Source organism: Coloeus monedula (genome assembly GCF_965178545.1).
Source record: "Coloeus monedula genome assembly, chromosome: 2".
NCBI classification, from domain to species: domain Eukaryota; kingdom Metazoa; phylum Chordata; class Aves; order Passeriformes; family Corvidae; genus Coloeus; species Coloeus monedula.
This window is the reverse complement of record NC_138782.1, coordinates 4,233,610-4,247,514: the sequence shown is the minus strand read 5'-3', so window position 1 is coordinate 4,247,514 and position 13,905 is coordinate 4,233,610. Positions and strand designations below refer to the sequence as shown.

Genomic DNA, 13,905 nt, shown 5'->3' with positions numbered 1-13,905 from the left:
CAAAAAGAATGTCTCAGATCAGAAAAAAGTAAAATAATGAGGCAATGTTTTGTTGCTGTGTTTTTCCTTTTGTCAAACAGTTGTGTGGCATGGACCAGTTCTGGGGCATTGCTTTGAGGGCACAGTCTGGTGATGTCAGTAGAGCAGCCATCCAGTACATCAACTCTTACTACATCAACGGTATGAACTTTAATTTTTTATCTTTTTTTTCTGTTTAAAGTGTTTTAAAGAATACCTAGCACTATTCTTTTTTTATTCTTAGTATTAAAATGTGTTGTTCCAAGGCTGTGCCTATATAATTGACTTGAACTGGTATTACAGGTAAAACTGGTCTGGAAAAAGAGCAGGAATTTATTAGCAAGTGTATGGAGAGTCTGATGATAGCTTCGAGTAACCTGGAGCAGGACTCTCATTCGAGTCTGACCATTATTGAAAGAGGGCTCTTAATGCTGAAAACACACCTGGAGGCTTTCAGGAGAAGGTAAAAAACTCTGTTGACATACTTGGATGCAGAATTTATTTCTACTCCTCTTACCATAATGATAAGTGTGTTAAGAGTTAATATTAATTTAAGGAATGGTTTCTTTGTGTAAAGGAAAGCCAGTAGGGAATAATTGTGAAAGGTAATAAATAAAGTTTAAACAGTTACCAGAGTGGGCCCTTGTTCTTGTATGAATGTGTGGATGTGGTTCGTATTTCCCCATCCCTCACCAAAGAAACTTCTTTAAAGTTATTTTATTAGAAAAATAGTGAGGATGTCATAACTTCCTCTTATTTTGAAAAAAAAAAAACACCCCAGAAATTATTTACAGGTTTTGTCTTTCTCTCATTGTTTAGCAAACATTTGTGTTAAATAGGCTTTGACAAAAACACTTTTTCCATGTTTTTCCTAAGGTTTGCATATCACCTGAGACAGTGGCAGATTGAAGGCACTGGCATCAGCAGTCATTTGAAAGCTCTGAGTGACAAACAGTCGCTACCTCTAAGGATTGTCTGTCAGCCAGCTGGACTTCCTGACAAGGTGAGTGAAAATTCCTTTTCCTGGCAGACCCTACCCTGTGAAATGTTAGGAATTCCATAGTGCTCTTGGGAAAATAAAACACCTGTTTTCTTTCAGATGACCATAGAAATGTACCCTAGTGATCAGGTGGCTGATCTCCGAGCAGAAGTCACACATTGGTATGAAAATTTGCAGAAGGAGCAGATAAATCAGCAAGCACAGCTTCAGGAGTTTGGCCAAAGCAGCCGCAAAGGGGATTTCCCTGGTGAGCTGTTTCTACCTGGAAATTTTGCCTTTACAGCTGAAGTGATGGTGGGGTTTTTTTCCCCCCAGATACCCCAGCTAAGCAAGCATTATGATTTATTTTCTTTAGCTCTGGTTCTAATTAGTCCCACCCTCACTTCTAATTAATAGTGTTGTTTCTTAAGCACTACAATTTATTTGAAATTGCAAAGAAAATATGCATCTGTCAGAAGTCCTTGGATCTATCCAAGTTCCATGTTCCAGTAGATTTCTCCCCCAGTTTATTTTTCTTCTTGTTGTTTGAATTATGTTATTTTCTGTAAACTGGAGATACTGTTCCACACAACTTGATAAAGTTCTATATTTCTGTGTATCTTATTCTGTATTGCATCTGATTCATACACTTCTGGCTGTGCCATTGATTTAGAGTTTGAAGCCATAATTCAAATTCATAATTTATGCTCTAGATACATGTATTCCAGTCAGGTGGAAGATCTTCTTTACTCCTGCAATTGCTTTTTAATTTATGGTCATCCTTTAGCAAAAATTATTCTTCTGCCTGCTTTGAGGCTTCTCATTTGGAGTGTCACCTTGCTCCTGAGATGGCCATTGCTTGCTTAGTACAGTGAATATGCATCCTGTTGTTGTTCCCTCTTAATGTGTTTGTGAGTAAATGAGAATTCCTGCTTTATCCTTCAGGAGGATGTTTTCTAAATCCTCTTGATGTTATATATTACAGCATTCTAATCACTTACTGCTGTTCAAAATGTTTTCTCAATTATCTTTACGTTTTCTTGGTTTTTCTCTCATTGTAAGCATGAGATAGCATGTAATGAATAATTATCTGAACAAATTCTGTCCATGAACAGCTCCATCCAGCACCACTGTTAGTATATGTTTAAACATGATTCAGACTTGCTTTTCACAGTTTAACAACTTTTAAAAAACATGTTTTAGTGAGACACAATGTAAGTAAACCAGATTGAATTTTGGATGCATTAATTGCCTTCTTTGTAAAATCCTTTTCCAGCCACTCATCAGAAGCAGTTTTAGTAAAGAAATTGTCTTGTTTTCCACCATTAAGCAGAAAATACTTATTTTTGTTGTAACTGGGATTTTAGAAACATGTGGTCGTGTTGGGCAAAGTGTGCTGTAAGAAGAGAGGCTTGATTGTCTGCACCAAATGAAATTCTTATCTTTTAATTGGTCAGGTTTCTTGTTCGGTGATGAGTTCTTTGCAGGGTGTTCTCAGTTTTTCCTTTCTCAAGTGGGTGTGACTTCTTTGCTTCCAACTTACATTTAAGTGAGATTAATCATTGCTTCTTTGATTTGACTACAAGTGTGTGGTACAAGGGGATTTTGTTGATGTTCACAATCATTTTCCATTGTCCTTCTGTGGCACAGTGTCATTTACTACAAAATATGGAAGGCATGTTTAAATTTCTAGTATAAACACTTTTCACTACAAGGTTGGGTGACCTGTTATTGAAAAGGTTATTTCTTAATACATGCAAGTAAATTTAGATTAATGTAATCACCACTTTTCTTAAGGAAAGGACATTCAGTTTTTGCCTCTTTTTATTTGCTACTGAAGGGTGTACTATTCAAACTATGAAACTGAAGCTATGATTCCAGAATTTTGCTGAAATAAGCTTTTGTCCTAGGTGGCCTCATGGGACCTGTGAGAATGATTTCATCTGGGCATGAACTGACAACTGACTATGATGAAAAAACGCTCCACGAGTTGGGGTTTAAGGATATGCAGGTACTGCCAGCATGGAGAGCAGTCACTGGAAACAGTGGCCAATACTTTGCTTTAGTGTTCTGCAGCTGGTTCCTGTGTGTGGGGCTGGGTGTGATCAATGTGAGGCTGATACCAGCTCAGGACTGCAGTCTCCCCAGCCTCAGGGGCAGAATAAAGGAGTTCAGCTACACCATGAATGCCTTAAGTGAAGGCAAACCCGAACTTCATTTGTGGCAGTTGTTGAAAGTGCTGCAAAGTAGAGATTTGATTACAAAATAAACATTTATCTTTAAGTTTTTTATTCTGATCCTTGTGAAAAAATTCCTGGCTTATCATAAAATTGTCTCTCTGCACCTTGTCTCTCTCTGTTCCAGATGGTGTTTGTGTCCCTGGGTGCCCCCAGGCGAGAACGGAAAGGTGAAGGTGTCCAGCTCCCAGCTTCCTGCCTACCTCCTCCTCAGAAGGACAACATTCCAATGCTTTTACTCCTGCAAGAACCTCATCTTACCACCCTTTTTGATTTGTTAGAGATGCTGGCCTCTTTTAAGCCTCCTTCTGGAGAAGTGGCTATGGAAGACAGTGAGGTAATTTAGAGTAATTTTATTAGAACAATTACGTTTAAGTCTTACTTAATTGGATCTGGCTTCCTGTGTAGCCTACTTCTTGTGTACTCTGGTCAATTGCTGGAGATGTTTATTGCCTGCTTTTTCACTTATGGTAAAACCTTTATCATCATTTCTCTTATTTTCTTAGCAGTATTGTTCTGATATGTTTTAATGTTCCAAATACTGTAGAAGCTGTAAAGATAATTCTTAAGGAACAATATTGATTATTTAAGTAGGTGTGGTGACTCACAATGGGAGGTGGCTTGAAGAAAGGTTTGTAAAGTTGTATTGCAAAAACTCAAGCTTTGTCTTGTATGCTATCATTAGCTTGAGGAAAATTAAATAATATATAGTAGATTTGAACCTGTAGTTTATTTATGAGGTTAATGTGCATTTAAATATTCCAAAATATGTGATATGATTTAAAGATCATGTAACTTATTTTCTTACAAGTTGAGACTTCAACTATCATGTCCTAATTATTTATTAGATAGGAAACAGCTGCTTAATTAAGGATAAGTACATTTTTGGGCTTTGAAATCTCATTTTCTCAAAGAAGTTCCCAATAAGAATGGCTGTGGTTTGGTTTTTCAGAGTGCCAGGTGTGAAGAGCTCCATCTCCATGCAGAAAACTTATCCAGACGTGTCTGGGAACTGTTAATGCTCTTACCAACGTGCCCTAATATGCTGCAGGCATTCCAGAATATTTCTGATGAGCAGGTGAACAAAGTTTTACATATTTATCTCTATTATACGTGAATGTTTTGGCATGCAGTGTTTTAGTTGAATTTTCCCCAAATAGGAATGTTAAATAGTAAATATGTTAAGTGTGCTGAGATACAAGTAAACCTAATAAATCTAAAACTAAACTGAGACGTCAGCTTAGCTCCCAAAGTTTGTTTTTATCATTTCTTTTCAGAATTTATTTTTTAAATGAAAAGAATAGTCAGCACTAATGATCACAATCTTTTGGCTTGAATTCAAAGAGCAGTTTCTTCAGCTGCAGCCTGGCTTTAACACTGTGACTGTTGTGATAGTGATACTTCTGTACTCTCTTCTCTAAGTTCACAGCATGGGTTGGTTGGAAGCATAGTTGATTTTGTGTCCTACAGATGAAAATATTATTCAACCTCTTTAAAAGTGGTTGAAAGTACATCCTAACAGATCTTAGATATAACAGCTTTTTATGCACATATGCATCAAAATTTTGGTGGAAGTTACAGTTCAGACTGTAACGTTTGCTTTCCTCTAGTTTAAAGTTGTGTGTATGTTAGCTTGCAGTAATGTTGTCTTTTCATTATTCAAATTGTTAATCATGTATAGAAATATGCTTGGAATTGTCTAATTTCAGATAACAGATGAAATTAAACCCCAAATAATTTGTCCATGCCACTTGAAAAATCTTCTGCCTTAACTTTCAGGTAATCAGCATTACATATAATTGTGTTAATTGTTTTCTATCTTTTTTTGCTCTTTTAAGGGTAATGATGGCTTTAGCTGGAAGGACCTTCTGCGAATAAAAAGTGCCCATAAACTTTTGTATGCCCTGGAAATTATTGAAGCTTTGGGAAAGCCCAACAGGAGAATAAGACGTGAATCCACGGTAATTTTCTTGCACAGAATATCTGTGTTCCTCTGAACCAACACATAGATCAATGATTTATTTTATAATATTATCATTCTTTAGCTGTTTTTACAATTAATCTTGTTTATCTTTAGGGAAGTTACAGTGATCTTTACCCAGACTCAGATGATTCAAGTGAAGATCAAATAGAAAACAGTAAAAACACGTGGAGCTGCAAGGTTTGTTTTTCCTACAGTATTCTATGACCTAAGACAGTTTTTCATGGGAGATATAAAATAAAAACCCATTTAAAACATCATCTATCTTAAAGTTTCTTATCTCAAATTTAGGGATAACATTTGCAAGTTTTTCTGTGTTATCAGGCCTGTAAATTTGTCGCAGCCATGTACAATTATTTCGCATGTTTTCATGAAATATCCAGCTGACTAGTTTATAATTTATTTATTCATTAATTTACAAAGCTTAGATTGGTATCTAATGATCTTAATGACATTTCTGTGTCTGCTTTATCTCACATTGGTTCCATAATATACTTACAGTTTGTTGCTGCTGGGGGGCTCCAACAGTTACTGGAAATTTTCAATTCTGGAATCCTAGAGCCTAAAGAACAGGAATCGTGGACTGTGGTAGGTCTTTATTCACCCTTTCTCTCCAGAAGAATATTACTGTTATTTGTAAAGACTTTTAATACTTTGACCCTTTGTTACAGTTATTTTTCTGTTGTGAAATGGATTCATTCTCTGATTGAAGCCACCAGAGTCTATGCCAGTAGCATCTGTTTTTTGAGTATTTTATATTCCTGGAAGAGTTTATTTAAAAGAATAAAGTGTGTGTGTGTGTATGTATATATACACACACACACAGTTCTGCTTTTTTATGTTTTAAAATCATCCTTCCTGTTTTTCTGTGTATTTGGGGTAGATCATGGAACCTTAGAGGGACAAAAACCCAGGTTCCTTCCTCAGGAATGATTGCAGCTGCATTGCTATTACAATAACAGATCACACTTTTTTAAAGATTCAAAAGTAGCCAAACAAGAACGGAATACTTTATTTTTGCTCTTTTTTTTGCTTATTTTAGGGAAGGTTGTTATTTGGAAAATTATTTATTATAGTCTGTATTAAAAGCAGTGATCTGTTAATTATCTTTCCCTTGAAGAGGCCAAGAAATACCATTTTCCCTTGCTGTCAGTGAGACAATTAGCACAGTGGCTGTGGTGTTAAAAGACACTTCTCAATAATGAGCGTGATTATTAGTCATTCTTACATAATGTCTTTTTCATTATTATTCTGTCATTAGTTTGAGCTAAATACAACTTACTTCTGGTTTTTTATCCCTTATACCTTGCTGAAGCTTTCAGTTGCAAATTCCATAGTAGGCATTGAATTATGTGTAAAATAAATCCCTCAAAACTCAAGATTTCATTTACTCCTTCTTCCCAGTGGCAGCTGGACTGTCTTGCTTGCTTGCTGAAGCTGATCTGCCAGTTTGCAGTGGATCCCTCAGATCTGGATTTGGCTTATCACGATGTCTTTGCCTGGTCTGGGGTAGCAGAGAGCCACAGGAAAAGGACGTGGCCAGGCAAATCCAGGAAGACAACGAGTGACCACGTGAAGGGCCTTCATATCCCTCGTCTGACAGAGGTAGGAGACAGACAGAGGTTCTGTGAGCTTTACAAAAGGACTCTTTCTCTGAAAGAGTAAATGTGAGGTCCTCATTTTAGTGTAAAATACTGTAGTGGAAAAGGTAGTAGGACTAATTGATATCAGTAATGTTAATTGATACCGTACTTGTTCTCTAAAAAAAGTATTTTAATAGCTTTAAACCTGGCAACCAAAAGGTGTTTTGGTGAACACATTAATTGGGAATTCAGAATTCCAGTGCTTTGTCCCTGTTTCTTAGATTTAGTTTCCTAAATTGGTCAGTCCTTTTTTACAGTAACATATTATTATTAACCTATGCTAGCATGGTTATAACACGAGCTGTCCTCATCCTCGCTAAATCCATTTTGGATTCCTTTAGTAAACACTAAAATAACTTCATTAGGGGTATCTGAGTGAGTGTATGGTGAACTTACCTGCAGCTGTAAACCTTCCTGCCAGATTCCTGCATGCTGATTCCCTAAAGCAAGCCAAGCACATGGAATATTTTGGCATCAGGGAAACATTCACTGTAAATCGACTTTCTTGGGCCCAGGACCAGCTGTGACTGCCAGGAAGTGCAGGTCTGAACTCTGAGCTGGAGCCAAACTTCCCATTTGTTATACCTGGAAAGACCTTAACCATTCTATTAATGTCAGCCATTTCTGACAAAACAAATCCCTAAATCACCAGGGCTACTGTCATACAGGGAAGTTATCAAATGTATTAAATTTTTAACATGTAAATGCTGCTGTCGGTTTCTCTAACTGGTTTTAAATTTTTAATTGTCAGTTGATTAATATTTTTGATTGCAGTGGATTTGATATTTAAATGTTTTAAGATTTTCTTCAGACTTGGAGTTTAAAATTCTGTGTAGTCTGTCAGGTTCTCTAAAGATGAATTTTTTAAGTGAATGTGTAGTCAATAAAATGTGTTGATCACAGAGATAGGCAAAATATAAGTGTCCAACCTCATCCTCAACCCTGTCTCCTCAAGCCTAAGGTTTTTAAAAGGCAGTGAGTAGTTTATGCTTTAAAAAAAATACCGTGTTTTTACTGGAAGGATTGAATAAATGGTTGATTTTCCTATTCAGTTGCATTGTCTTTCTTAGAGAAACAGAAATTTTAGCATCTAGACCTAGTCAGTGAAACGTGGGATTTTAGCTGTGCTTTAATAAAAACAGTAAATTGTTAACTGTGAAGATGCTGTGATTTGTCTTTGGCTCTTCCTCCTCTGCACAGGTGGGTTTATTTAGATTCACACAGTGTGTATAATTGAAAAACAGATCAAAAAGCTTGTTGTTATATTAACTTGTTTTTTTTTTTTTTTTTTCTTTTGACTTCAATTTTTAAAGGTGTTTCTTGTACTTGTCCAGGGAACCAGTTTGATTCAGCGACTTATGTCAGTTGCTTATACATATGACAACTTGGCACCTAGGTACAATATTTTTTTATTTTTGTGATAAAGCTGATCGAGTGTGCACATTTTCATCGCTGCTTTAGTTCACAAGTCCAGGGCTCTTCCAGCTGTGGTCCCCATTGACAGCCACATCAGAAATTGATTCCAGAGGCTGTAGACTTGCTTTTCTTAGTCACCTCCTGTGGTTATCCTGCCCTCAAAGCAGTGTGGCGCAGAGGAGAGGGGTGAGAACTCTGTGGTGAGGGTGTAAGGCATGGATATATCACCTATGTATGACATGCTTTTGTAAATTCTCATGCCAAAATCCCTTCTTCATTTTCTCCGGAGTATTCTCAATTTCAAGGCAGCGTAAAGGAGAAATTAAAATAAAAATTCACTTTTATGTTGCTTAGTCGTCTGCCAGTTTTGACTTTATTTTTTTCATCCTGCTGAAATTACTGTTTTAGCCATTGTGCAGATACTGAAGACAAAATTTTACCTATTGGAGATTTTGGTCCCGTTGCCTTTTTGTCCTGAGAAAAGCAATTCTGTGTAATTGACTGCATTGTGGCAGTCAGACTGATGCTGGGAGGTCAGATTTTTGTTACGTTGGTGTTGTAGAATTGATTCCAAGTGATGGATAGCGTGCTTTACCATATTTTTAGAAGATTGTTAAGGACATTCAGAGCATTTCCAGTCAAGTCTGCAAGTATGCTTAACTTCGACCAATAGTTGAGTTGGAGGAATAATTTTAAGTATATATGCAATGGTTTTGGTTTCATAACCTTTTATTGTAATTAATAAAAATGTAAGTAAATAAATATAAACATTAAATGTTTATTCACAGTGTGGTTTCTTTAGAAGAAAACTAGATTTCTTCTGTGTGGGTCAGTTCTTAGCTCTGTTTGACATCTCTATTTTGGATAAAATAAAGGGACTGTGGGCACTTACCTTTGACTTTTAATCTTGTAGTTAGTAAAGCTTTATGGGGGTGACTTGAAGGTTTTCATAGTTTTATTATTGCTAATTTTGAATACTGCAAGAAATGAATCCTTTTAAGATGTGTAATTTTCCAAGTGGTTACTTAAGAGTAACTGTGTCGTGCCTGTGTGTACTTGTATTTCTAAGTGATAATCTGTTACATTCTGTGATAAAGTTCAAATGATTTTCCCTTCTTCCCATCAGGGTGTTGAAGGCTCAGTCTGATCACAGGTCAAGGCATGAAGGTCAGTGCTGCAAACCAGCTGTGTCAGGACCTAATAATAGGGACAGCAAATTGATGATGATAATAAGCTATGGGTTTGATTTATTCCACCATTAGAATGACGGAAAATTGTGTTACTCCAAGGAAATAGCCATGGTTTCTGAGTGAAATCCGGTCTGGGTTTTTCCCTGATTCACTTTCTGGCTTAAATCCAGTCCGAGTTTTCTCCCCAGTCTTGATTTAGGGTGAAGTCCGGTCGTGGTTATTCCCCGATCCACTTTCCAGGCGAAATCCAGTCCGGGTTTCCCCCCGATCCTGACTTTGTGTGAAATCCAGTCCAGGTTTTTCCCTGAGCCACTTCCCAGGGAAATCTGGTCCGGGTTTTCCCCCAGCAAGTTTCCCAGAGAATTCCTGTCTGGGTTTTTCCTGATCCTGTTTCTGGCTGAAATCTCGACTAGGTTTTCCCGATCCACTTTCCAGGCTAAATCCCGTCTGGATTTTCCCCCACTCTTTCTCCCAGCCCTGATCCCCAAACTTTGTATCGGACTTGGAAGGGGGGAAATTCAGTTTTATTTTAGAAGTGAAGCTGGGGCAGGGGTTGGAAGCATCTCACATCCAGTGAGTTTTTCCATGGGCAGCAGCTGCTTCCCTCTTGCCTAACCATTCGTGCTTGGGCTTGTGGCAGAAACTCCATGTGAGAATTTTCAGCCCAAGTGGCTTCAATGAGAACAGCAAATGCAGACAAATCCCATACAGCACTTCATCCTGCATTGGTAACCAGTGGCAGAGGTATCCAGGCAGGGTCCTATCAAAATGGAACAGTTTGCAAAGAAGAAAATACGAAATTCAGGTGGAAGTTAAGGAGAAGATGAGGGGGCTATCAAGAATGAACTCTTGTTGCACTGGAAAAGTTGAAATTAGATTTGATTCCAAGAGCAGCTTTCTTTAACCTGCCAAGAGAAGCAGCTTCCTTGGCAAGACAGGTGGGATCCTATCCCATAAAAAGTTGTCCTAGACACCCTTGGACACATCTGTAACTGAGTGTTCCTGCCTTGTTTACTTGAACAAACCCCAGCAGTTGCTGTCATTGGGTGGGTCTGTGCTTGGGCTCCTGCTGCTGGCAGTTTCTCTCCTACATAATTAAAGATGAAGAATGGTTTCTCCGTTGATAATTCCGTTTAAAAAATGGGGTATTTAGAAGTGTAGTCCTTGAAAGCATTATTGAAACTTGAAAGTCCTTGAAAGCCTTATAGCCAGAGGAGAGGTGACACTGGATGGAGTCTGAAGCACTCCAAAATATTCATTTCTTGCTCTAATTTCCTTACAAAGATGCTACCTCAGAATTTTCAAAGTTACTTGGCGGCTGCGAGATGACTGAAATGGAACTTCTGTGTGAGGCAACACAAATGTGGCCCCAGAAATTAGTACAGAACAGGAAATAAGTGTGAAGATGTGATGCAAAGCACCAGCTCACTGGTTAAAAAGTAGAGATGCAGGAAAGGGTTGTGCCCCTTACTGGTAATATTTAGTCTGATTAAATGGTCATCATTAGTACAGAGTCAGTATTTAATAAGCATGTTGGTAAAACTCTTGAGTTTAGGTTGTATCCTGTGTGCCTGGGAAAGATTTGGTCTTGCCTGTTAATATGACTGAAATAAATGTTATTTGGGCTGGAGTGTGCAACCCTCCCACCCAAAAAGCCTTTGCTGTTACTTACAGTGGCATTTCTCTCCTCCTCTTTCAGTCACTCACTATTCCATGTGGCTCTTGGTGAGCTGGGCTCACTGCTGCTCCTTGGTGAAATCCAGTCTGGCTGACAGTGACCATTTGCAAGACTGGCTCAAGAAACTCACCCTTCTTATTCCAGAGGTATGGGAAAGGGGAGGTTGTTGCATTCCTAATTAGTGCCATTAGCTTTGGTTTGCCATTAAATTCAAGACATGTATTTTCCTGCTGAAAGTGGCAGGATCTGCGTCAGGTACTTGCAGTGCTGTGTAAGAAGTGATCATTGTAAGGTGGCACATCTGTGGTCGATGGCAAACCATGTTATGAACTCTCACCTTTGTTCTTGGCTTCTGTTTGAAGGTCATTCTTTCATTGTAATTTGTTAAAAATCCTGGGTAATTTGTTGAAATTTCTGGGTGATGCCACCTGACTTGAATTAGCTTAAATGTACTTCCCCCCCTTACATTTTCACATTATTTTTTAAATTATTATTTATTTTGCCCTACTTAGAATCACAAAATGAGGTGAATGAGAATGGATACAAAAATCTTTGTCATGGCCAAACCTTTGTCTAGCTTTAAGTAATTCTTTCTCACATAATAAAGGCTTAAAAATTGCATCAATATATTCACAGTAGATAATTTTTGTATTTACAAGTGGTTGCTTAAAGGTGCAATGTGCGTATGAAGTGATAATTCTTATCTGTTGCTTTATTACTCAAGCACAGGAAAAGCTTACAGGCTGACTCCATTTAAAATCCCTGGAGATGAGAGAGTGCAAACTTCCAAAGCTGGGTTAGAGATAGACTGTGGGTATTTTTCTTAACAAAAGAAAGAAGAAAACAATTCTTCTAGTGAAATTAAGTTAATTAATTGTTAGGAATGGGTAAGGGTAAATTCAGGATTCACATAGATTTCCTTGATTTGCCAGATGGGATATTTTCTGTTCTAGTCACTGTAATCTTTCCTGTAGAAAATACATAACTCAAGAGACACAGGGCATGGACAAATCATTGTTTTAGTTAGAACAATATATTTTACATTTTCCTGTAAGCAATTTAAATGCAATTTTAATTTATAATAGCTGTTTTTAGAAAGACACATTCTACTCTGATAACCTCATAGATGAGAGGAATTTATGTACCTATGAAAGGAAAACATAGAAAAGAAAAAATCTTCCAAATAACGTGGGTAATCATTTAATTTTATGATTTTTCCTAGACTGCTGTTCGCCACGAGTCTTGCAATGGTTTGTACAAATTATCTCTCTCTGGCCTGGATGGGGGAGACTCAATCAATCGTTCCTTTCTGCTCCTGGCTGCATCAACCTTGCTAAAATTTCTCCCTGACGCTCAAGCTCTGAAGCCAATTAGGGTAAGAGTTTAAGAACTGACAAAGCTTTATCAAAGATATAGTTAAATATATTTTTAAATATAAAAACTAAAACTGGTAGCACATGATCGTTATGTCTGACGTGCTGTTTCAGATACACAGAGATAATAAGGCTTCTGGTTTGGATGTTTCCAGAACCTTTCCAAAAGTGGATAAACTGTGACACTGCAGTAATTTACAGCTTAGCTGTGCCTGGAGAAATGCAGAGCAGCTTTTAGAAAGTGCTCTTGTTCTTGAATTTCAATGTCCACATAACAGATATTTTTAAAAAGAGTTAAATTAAAACACTCTACAGAAGATTTTGCAATATTTGTCTCATTTTCAGAAGAGTTTAAAACTAGATCTGTATTAACTAATATTGAAATCAGCCCAAGTTGTTCATGCTTTGTCCAGCTGAATCCTGAATTTTTGTGATCTGCAGTGGGTGGGATGAACTCCACAGTATTCTACAAATTTTTTACAGGTCTGGCAGATCATCCTGACAATTTTTCAAGAAAATTAATAACTATTGCAGAAGAAAAATAGAGCACACACAGTTACCATTGTAAAATACTTTGTTCTTATACCTTAGAGACTTGAAGAAAGTAATATTCTTCTAACACAGTTACTGGCTTTGATGTGTTTTTTTAATGCAGTTATTTTGTCTTGTACTTCAGAACAAAAGCAATTTCTTTCTACAGATAGAGGATTATGAAGAGGAAACTGTGCTGCGCCCTGGTTGTAAGGAATACTTTTGGCTGCTGTGCAAACTGATTGATAACATCCATGTCAAAGATGCAAGTCAGGTAGGTTTGCTTTGCATTCGTACCAATGTTTATTTCTTTTTAATTTGTGTCTTCAGACATTTTTTCTTAAGATACGGTGAACTGCTGTGATCTTTCCCATATCCCAGCTTTCCCTACTCTGATGTGCATTTAGTGGCTCTTGGAAGCTTCAGGTAGTGACTCTGTGGAGTCAAGAAAGGGGGGTTGTTTAACACATAGAGAAGGTGAACTTAGTTGAAGGTCACAGACATGGGAATACTTTAATTATCTGTGAGATTCACTGCTGATAATTTCAGTGTGTTCCTAGGAGGAGCTAATCAAGTATTTGATTAAAGCTTGAAAGAGTTAAATTCAGTTAACAGCCACTTAGCAGAAGTTACAAAACTTATGTTTGACAATGAGTTTTAATTATCTCTGGTTTTCTGTGTGCAATAATAAAATTTCCTCCAAAAGAAGTCCATAATTATTTCCCTTTTGTATTCCATTTTCTTTATTTTGAATCAGACAACCCTGCTTGATTTAGACGCACTGGCGAGACACCTTGCTGACTGCATTCGGAGGTGAGCTTTGCCCACAGCAATTCCACGTGTAATTTGCGTTGTATTT

The 13,905-nt window shown here is 37.4% G+C and overlaps 1 protein-coding gene across 14 annotated transcripts in view; it reads left to right on the top strand.

The window, feature by feature from the left end:
* The window catches only part of USP34 (ubiquitin specific peptidase 34), a 111,827-nt gene that overhangs the window by 61,531 nt on the left and 36,391 nt on the right, over nucleotides 1-13,905 (top strand). For 8 of the 14 annotated variants that reach the window (XM_082276608.1, XM_082276603.1, XM_082276610.1 and 5 more), the window contains exons 24-40: nucleotides 81-180; nucleotides 322-481; nucleotides 895-1,021; nucleotides 1,118-1,265; nucleotides 2,908-3,008; nucleotides 3,362-3,571; nucleotides 4,187-4,312; nucleotides 5,073-5,195; nucleotides 5,312-5,395; nucleotides 5,717-5,803; nucleotides 6,620-6,820; nucleotides 8,172-8,254; nucleotides 9,401-9,441; nucleotides 11,164-11,288; nucleotides 12,365-12,517; nucleotides 13,192-13,320; nucleotides 13,804-13,859. In XM_082276608.1, the coding sequence (XP_082132734.1) occupies nucleotides 81-180; nucleotides 322-481; nucleotides 895-1,021; nucleotides 1,118-1,265; nucleotides 2,908-3,008; nucleotides 3,362-3,571; nucleotides 4,187-4,312; nucleotides 5,073-5,195; nucleotides 5,312-5,395; nucleotides 5,717-5,803; nucleotides 6,620-6,820; nucleotides 8,172-8,254; nucleotides 9,401-9,441; nucleotides 11,164-11,288; nucleotides 12,365-12,517; nucleotides 13,192-13,320; nucleotides 13,804-13,859 (2,054 nt within the window). The remainder of the gene's footprint in view (nucleotides 1-80; nucleotides 181-321; nucleotides 482-894; nucleotides 1,022-1,117; nucleotides 1,266-2,907; nucleotides 3,009-3,361; nucleotides 3,572-4,186; nucleotides 4,313-5,072; nucleotides 5,196-5,311; nucleotides 5,396-5,716; nucleotides 5,804-6,619; nucleotides 6,821-8,171; nucleotides 8,255-9,400; nucleotides 9,442-11,163; nucleotides 11,289-12,364; nucleotides 12,518-13,191; nucleotides 13,321-13,803; nucleotides 13,860-13,905) is intronic. The other 6 variants (XM_082276605.1, XM_082276607.1, XM_082276611.1 and 3 more) reach the window with 1 other exon arrangement.